General features: G+C 43.4%; 1 protein-coding gene and 1 pseudogene across 2 annotated transcripts in view; both read left to right on the top strand.

Moving 5' to 3' along the window:
* Positions 1 to 3,102: 3,102 nt before the first annotated feature.
* Positions 3,103 to 8,203, top strand: part of USP18 (ubiquitin specific peptidase 18) — a 24,382-nt gene continuing 19,281 nt past the window's right edge. For both annotated transcript variants that reach the window (XM_012809310.2, XM_023517130.1), the window contains exons 1-3: positions 3,103 to 3,322; positions 4,415 to 4,511; positions 6,769 to 6,914. In XM_012809310.2, the coding sequence (XP_012664764.1) occupies positions 3,265 to 3,322; positions 4,415 to 4,511; positions 6,769 to 6,914 (301 nt within the window). In that variant the 5' untranslated portion in view covers positions 3,103 to 3,264. The remainder of the gene's footprint in view (positions 3,323 to 4,414; positions 4,512 to 6,768; positions 6,915 to 8,203) is intronic.
* LOC111727403 lies at positions 7,647 to 7,986 on the top strand (annotated as a pseudogene).

Here is an 8,203-nt window from a genome sequence, read left to right as displayed (position 1 = left end):
GCTATTTTTTGGTTGCAGCCGTCATTGTTGTTTGGCGGGTCCGGGCTGGGGATTCGAACCCGCCACCTTAGGTGTACGTGGCTGGCGCCTTAGCCGTTGAGCCATAGGCGCCGAGCCAGACCTCCAGTTCTTAAGGTCTATGATTGAAGCTTTATTAGTTTCTTTGGTGTTGTCACATTTCCTTGATTTTTCATAATTTCTTTTCATAATTGTTCATAATTCATTATTAAATTGGTGCTTGTGCTTTTTGAGTTTCTTGAAGTACATCATTATGGTATTTATTTGATATCTTTTCATTTTTGGATACAGGCATTTATTGCTATAAACGTCTCTATTTATACTGCTTTTTCTGTATCCCCTAAGTTTTGGTATGTTGTGTTTCTAATCTTATTTGTTTCAGTACATTTAAAATTTTTTCTTAATTTATTCATTGACCCAATGGTCATTTAGGATTATGTTTCATTTCCATGTATTTGTACATTTTCCAAAGTTTTTCTTGTTCTTGATTTCCATTTTTATTCCATTGTGGTTAGAAAAAAATCCTATTTTACAGTTTTCAAATTTGTTGAGATTTGTTTTGTGACCTAACATGGGCTCTCTCCAGAAGAGTGTTTCATATGCTGATGAGAGGAATCTCTATCCTGTAGCTGTCAGATGCTATGTTCTGTACTACTAGGATTAATGGACTGTCTAATTGACTATCTGTTGGTCTGTAGTGCAGTTTAAATCTGAAGTTTCTTTGCTGATTTTCTGTCTGGATGATATGTCCAGTGTTGAGAGAGGGGTGTTGAATTCTCCAGCTACTACTGTATTATTGTCTATCTCTCCCTTCATAGCTAATAATAGTTGCTTTATATAACTGAGTGCTCTGCTGTTGAGTATTCCATATTTACAATTGTTCTTTGGCCTAATTGAGTCCTTTACTATTATATATGTAGTGACCTCTGTTTTTCTTACAGTTTTTTTAACCTAACTTTTTTTTTTTTCTGATATAAGTACAGTTATAGGGCCCTTTTCTTTCATCTTGAAGCACATGCATTTCTTATGTGACAAGTGTGGTTGTGATGAATTCCCTCAGCTTTTATTCGCGTGGAGAAGTTTTTATGTGTCTTTCATTTCTGTTGGACAGATTTTCTGGATTTAGTATTCTTAGTTAACATTTTTTCCCCTTTAGCACTTTGAATATATCATCCCAATCACCTGGCCTGTAAAATTATGCTGAGAATTCTGCCGATCAACACATTGGTACTCCCTTATATGATACGTGCTGTTGTTTTTTTGGTTTTTTTTTTGCTGCTTCGGCATCCTATGTTTGTCTTTGATCTTTTTGATAGTTTGATTACATTGTCTATTTGATAGTTCGATTACATTGTCTTAACATTGTAAATGTTATTGAGACCTTTGACTTTCTTGGTCCTGGAATATTTGTATTTCCCCCCAGGTTTTGAAATCTTACTGTTATTACGATTTCTTTAGATATGCTCTGTCCCCTTTTTATTTTTCTATTGCCTCTTGAACACCAATGATGTATACTTTTGCTTTCAGATATTATGCTGTAAATCCCACAGCTTTTTTTTCTTTTTTTTCTCCTCTGAGTTTATATTTTCAACTAATCCATGTTTGAGTTCACAGATTCTTTCCCCTGTTTGATCAATTCTGCTGTTGATGTTGTATGTTTCATTTTGCATTTATTTCATTATTTTTTAAGTTCCAGAATTTTTTTAAGTTTCTTGTTAAATTCTTTTGATAAATTTCTGAATTGTTTCTTTATATTTCCTTGAATTTTATGAAGCTCCATTAAAACAGCTATTTTAAATTTATTGTCTGGCAGTTTTTTCATCTCCCATATCTTTAAGGTTAATCACTGGCACTTTGGTGATGTCTTTTTTTTTTTATTGATCTCAATCCTATGTCTGTTTTTTGATTGATCTCAATCTTAATCTAGTCCTTTTTTTTTTTTTGAGACAGAGTCTCACTCTGGTGTCCTAAGTGGCGTGCTATGGCATCATAGCTCACAGCAACCTCAAGCTCTTGGGCTCAAGTGATCCTTTTGCCTCATTGATTCTTTTTTTCTATTTTTAGTATAGATGGGGTCTTGCTATTGCTCAGGCTGGTCTCAAACTCCTGAGCTCAAGCAATCCACCTGCCTCACCTTCCCAGACTGCTAGGATTACAGGCATGAGCAGTGCCCAGGCAGTCTAGTCTTCACAGTCTGGCTTTGTTTGGAAACATCTTTCATCAGTAAGCCTATCCAGAGATCAAGGAGAGACTGACTGGTGAGAACTCTAAGTCCGTGACTGCTTCATCTGTTGCAGTTCTAGAGGGCGCCCTAAGCCCGAGAGCGCCGTGAATGGAATCCTTTGGCTGCTAAGGCTGACACAGCACTGGGTCATTTCTAAAGCACATGGCTGCTGAGACCAGCACAGCACTGGAAAGTGCCTAAAACTCATGGCTGCTATGGCTGGCCTGCTGCTGAGGTTTATCCAGGGCCCAAGGGGTGACACAGGCAATGCCCTGGCCACCAAGGTTGACACAGTATTGAGTCAGACCCAAAGCCCACTGTCACTGAGACAATCACAGTACTGGGGTATGCCTGGTATCTGTGGGTGCTACAGCCTGCCTACTGCTGAGGCTTATTTTAGGCCCAAGACTGCTGTAGACATCCAGCAATAACACAGGCCAGCCCCTGGGTCTGTCCTGCCAGGGCTGCAGGCTCCCGTCTGGGAGCTAAGAAGCTCCCTCTATGGGTATCGGAGGCTGAGGGCTTCTGCTTTGTGCTGGGTGTTACTGAGATGTGCCCAGTACTGTGTTGCAAAATAAAGTCCTGTGCTTACTTCCCTCTCCTTCCCCAAGAGGATGTTCAGTGTTAGGATGGAAATGTGATGACCACAGTAGGGAACATCTAGCCAAGTTGTCATTACCAGCCTAGAGCTTTTTGGGTCAATCTCTTCAAATGTTTGTTGCCCTCTAAGACTTGGCTGTTTGGAATCCAGAACTAATTATATGAATACATTTTCCCCCTTGTCTGATCCTTGCCTACCTGCGTTGTCTTTTCACAGAGGTCCTGTGTGCCTGGCTCATGTGAGCTCTTCCTAGAAGTGAAGTCGTACAGTCCTGAACACAGACCAGGCCTCCTCGGCCTGGGATTTTGGAGTGATCACCACGGGCAACGTGTTTGGGTTTCTCAGGGGAATCTTTCAGTCGACCCTGGCTGAGTCTCAGCAGCTCCCGGCAGAACCTGCTGAGGAGAAGGAAGAGAACACTATGAAGAGGGACAAAGAGCAGCTGAGAGAACATCTCAGCGCCTGGGACTACCCTCACGGTCATTAGATCCTTCCGTTTTTCTCTTTCTGACTGCATATAAATGTTGTGTTCATCTGCTATGCTCTGAAGCAGTAGAGCTTTATGGTAGTGGTTCCCATCTCTTGTGCCTTGGCCTCTGCATCTTTAAAATGAGGATTATAATAGTACCAAGCACAGAGGGTTGTTGGGAGAATTCAATGGGATGATCTGTGAACACTACTTTAAACCAATGCTTGGCAAACGGTAATACCCAGCATCAGTTCCCATCTTTACTGTTGCCTTTGTACAAGTCTATCTAGGAGCAATGCCCTCCTGCTGAATTGGGGAGCAAAAATCTGTGATCAACAGTCACCCCCAGATTTTTACTTTCCCATTGCCCTATTTTATATAAGCCAAAGCCCTTTCTCCAGGAATTTTGAGCTTAGTGGTATTCCCTCTCTCTTAAATTGCTCCCTTGTGGTGTCTGCTGAGCTTTAGGCTAGGTTGGAAAAGGGGAAGTTGGTTGCTAGGGGTAAGAAAACTGTGACCTTTTGTTTTTCTTCTATTCTTATAAGTTTCTTCTGGCTTTCAGCCTCTCAAGATGAGTATGTATTCCGCGATTCTTCCCTAGAGCTGTTTTCTGATTTCTTCCATCTGTGGTGAACCCTGGGCAGGGGCCTCTACTCTGGAGTCCATCACAGGCTATCTGGGGAGTTCCTCTTATTCCTGAATTCCACAGATGCCCATTCTGACTCAGCTTTGTAGAGAACAGTTTGACCGAGAGGAACCCATAATTCTCCCAGTTGTGCTTTATGTAATGATTCTTTCTTTTCCTTTTCTCTCCCGACAATTTCTGTGCTACTCATTTGGCAATGAATAAGGTATTTTTTTTTTTCCAGTAACATCTCTCTTTTGCTAATAGACAATTAAAACTTTTCTTGTTATTTAACTTTCTTAAGATTCATGCTTGATATCTCCCCTTTAGTTTGTTTGCAAGATTGTTAGTGAATTCTGTACACCTCTGAGATTTTAAGATTTTATGTCCTTAGTAGATTCTAGAAAAACATTTGATTTTTAGTTCACTTCATTAGCTAAGCCTTGCCCTCAGTATTCTTTTGTCTTCTGTTTATAGGGCTGGTTGGTTTACACAACATTGGACAGACATGCTGCCTTAACTCCCTGATTCAGGTATTCATAATGAACAGGGACTTCACCAAGATACTGAAGAGGTAAGACGATTATTCAAGCTGATGAGCATGAATATTATTTCATATTTATAAATACTCAGCTCTTCTTAGTGACTTGGACTTTTAGAGGTCTTTTCTTTCAAATCTTTTCCTGAATATTCTGGACTATGCATTAGAATCACCTCAGAAGTTTTAAATATGAATGAATACCTGGTCCCACTCCAGTTATTTGGTTTCAGTTGGTCTAGGGTGGGGTGCAGGCAGTGGTACTTTTTAAAAGGTTCCTTAGGTGACTTTTAAAGTGCAGCCAGGATTGTCAGCTATCAATATGGCTAAAAGAAACCAGTATCAGAGAAGTAGTCAATGGTCCCCAATACATACACAGAGACACACACAATTTATCACTAATTTTTTTTTTTTTTGGCCAGGGCTGTGTTTGAACCCGCCACCTCTGGCATATGGGGCAGGCGCCTACCCTTTTGAGCCACAGGTGCCACCCTTTATCACTAATTTTTAAGGACTAATATTTTATCGCTCATTTTTTTTTTCTTTTTGAGACAGAGTCTCACTTTTTTGCCCTTGGTAGAGTGCCCCTGTGTCACAGCTCATAGCAACCTCCAACTCTTAGGCTTAAGCAATTCTCTGGCCTCAGCCTCCCAAATAGCTGGGACTATAGGCGCCCACCACAACATCCAGCTATTTTTTGTTGCAATTCTCATTGCTATTTTAGCTGGCCAGGGCCCGGTTCGAACCCGCTACCCTCCGGATGTAGGGCTGGCGCCCTACCCACTGAGCCACAGGCACTGCCGTTTATCATTCATTCTTTTCTCCTTTTACCCATCATCAATATGGGAAAATTGAGAGATGCCTATATTTAAATAAATCATGGCCAAAATGCGCTAACATCCCTTCATGTTGCCCTTTCTTCCCCAGGACGGACGTATCTCAGTATTTTCTTTTTCAGTTTGGAGTGGTTAAAGCTGGACATTTTGCTGCTTGTCCTGGCTGTGAACTGAGGACCTAGTGCCTCTGCCCTTCATTCTAGGGTGATCAGTGAACAGGGTGATGCCAATCCTCCTCTCTAGAGGGCGCTCGATACAGCTAATTCACTGACACTCAGTGGTTCTCACCTTTGGCTACACATTTAAATCAACTGGGGAACTTAAAAATTCTAATAATTGGGGCTCGGCACCCGTAGTACAGTGGTTACGGTGCCAGCCACATACACCGAAGTTGATGGGTTTGATCCCAGCCCGGTCCAGTTAAAACAACAATGACAACTGCAACAAAAAATAGCTGGGTGCAGCGCACCTGTGGCTCAAAGGAGTAGGTGCCGGCCCCATATACCGGAGGTGGTGGGTTCAAACCCGGCACCAGCCAAAAAAAAGAGCCGGGCATTGTGGCAGGCGCCTGTAGTCCCAGCTACTTGGGAGGCTGAGGCAAGAGAATCGCCTAAGCCCAGGAGTTTGAGGTTGCTGTGAGCTGTGACGGCACAGCACTCCACCAAGGGCAACATACCGGGACTCTGTATTTTTTTTTTAAAAAAATTCTAATAATTGGGTCCCATTCCCAGAATTCTGATTTCATTTGTATGGGGAGTGGCCTGGATATGGAGATTTTTATTTTTTTTTATTTATTTTTATTGAGACAGAGTCTCACTTTGTGGCCCTCGGTAGAGTGCTGTCGCATCATAGCTCACAGCAACCTTCAACTCTTGGGCTTAAAGGATTCACTCGCCTCAGCCTCCTAAGTAGCTGGGACTACAGGCGCCCGCCACAACACCTGGCTTTTTCTTTGTAGAGATGGTGTCTCACTCTGTCTCAGGCTGGTCTCCGACCTCTGAGCTCAGGGCAATCTACCCGCCTCAGCCCCGCAGAGCGCTGGGATTACAGGCGTGAGCCACCATACCCAGACGAGATACGGAGATTTTTAAAACTTTCTCGTGTAATGTCAATGTGCGTGAAAGGTTCTGGACCCAAGGATGAAAGATTATTGCAAAGCGTGAAACAAAGGAAAATGGAATCCCCTGTTCTGTAGAAATAATGTGGTCTTTATTTCCACGTGGACGCTGGTCGGGTGAAATCAAGAAAGGAATTCCACATGTGGGTTATGGAGGATGGGAATTTAAAGGGTCAGGGAGGGCAGCAATTGGCAGCATTCCTATTTCCTGGGAGGGACATGAGTCTGACCCTTCCTGGGCGGGGCCGATCTATTTGAGCAGTTACACCTGATTCTATCAGGGCGCCCAACGTCCAAAACTATAGGTGTAAGGTGGTTTCTGGCTATTCTTACGTGGCAGGATAACAGTGCCGAGGGGAGATGAAGAGCAGAGGCGAAGTGTCCCTTTCCAGCTGCTTTTGCTGCTGGAGAAGATGCAGGACAGCCGGCAGAAAGCAGTACGACCCCTGGAGTTTGCCTACTGCCTCCGGAAATACAAAGTACCAAGTAAGACGGTCCTTCCAGCTCTGCCAATCTCAGAGGGGGAAAATGAGAGAGAGGGGAGAGAGGGACTAACAGGCAGTGAATTGATAAGAAGGAAGTTAGGTGACTCTGGGCCCCTTGTGTTGGAAGCATTGTGTAGATCTGAAATATTTTTAAGAATTACACATTTTTGGCTCGGCCCCTATAGCTCAACCAGCTAAGGCGCCAGCCACGTACACCAAGGTGGCGGGTTCAAATCCCCAGCCCGGACCCACCAAAACAACAATGACGGCTACAACCAAAAACTGGCCAGGTGTTGTGGCGGGCGCCTGTGGTCCCAGCTACTTGGAAGGCGGAGGCAGGAAACTCGCTTGAGCCCAGGAGTTGGAGATTGCTGTGAGCTGTTATGTCACGGCACTCTACCCAGGGGGACAGCTTGAGGCTCTGTCTCAAAAAAAAAAAAAAAAGAATTACACATTTTTACAGGTGCAGAATTGATAGTATTTATGAACATTATACTTTCACGCTCACCCTTTTTTTTGCCTCTCAGTAAAGTAATTAAGCCTAAGAGTCTCCTCAAAGCTCACTCAGACCACAGGTAAGGAGTCCCAGGAAAACAGAATAAAGGAATAAAAAGGAGAAACCATGTTTTAAAAAAGTCATAAATAGGTTAGTTTTTATTTAAAAAAAAAAAAAAAAGGTGGGCCAGGGTGGAGTCCTTGCACGCCTGCTTTCTCAACCTAGTCCAGCATCACCATGGTGGACGCCTTCCTGGGTACCTGGAAGCTAGTGGATAGCAAGAATTTCGATAACTACGTGAAGTCAATCGGGATGGGTTTTGCTACCAGGCAGGTGGCCAACATGACCAAGCCTACCACAGCCCTCAAAAAGAACAGGGATACTATCATATTAAGGACCCAGAGCACCTTCAAGAACACAGAGATCAGCTTTACGCTTGGGGTGGAGTTTGATGAGACCTGCAGAAGTGGGACAGGCAAGAGACCACACTTGTGTGGGAGCTAAGTGTTGGAAACTTATCCTGACACTCACCCCCGGTAGTGTAGTTTGCACTCGCACTTACGAGAAAGAGGCATGACCTGCCCGTGCCTTCGCTGACTGCTGCCGATCGGCAGACCTTCGACTCAGAACCACATTGCCTTATTTTTTTCCTCTGCATTTTGTATAAATACATCTTGGTTGAGGGATTCTTCTGGAGTCAGGCAGGTGCCACCAGCCTGGATCCAGTTCCAGTTCATATTGTGTGTGGTTTGTTGTTTTTCAAAGGGTGCTCTGAGGTCAATAAAGCAGAGCCA

Source organism: Otolemur garnettii, unplaced genomic scaffold, assembly GCF_000181295.1.
Source record: "Otolemur garnettii isolate 467f Iridium unplaced genomic scaffold, OtoGar3 scaffold00104, whole genome shotgun sequence".
NCBI classification, from domain to species: Eukaryota; Metazoa; Chordata; class Mammalia; order Primates; family Galagidae; genus Otolemur; species Otolemur garnettii.
Note: the sequence above shows the minus strand (reverse complement) of the source record. Positions and strands in the feature narration are given on the sequence as shown.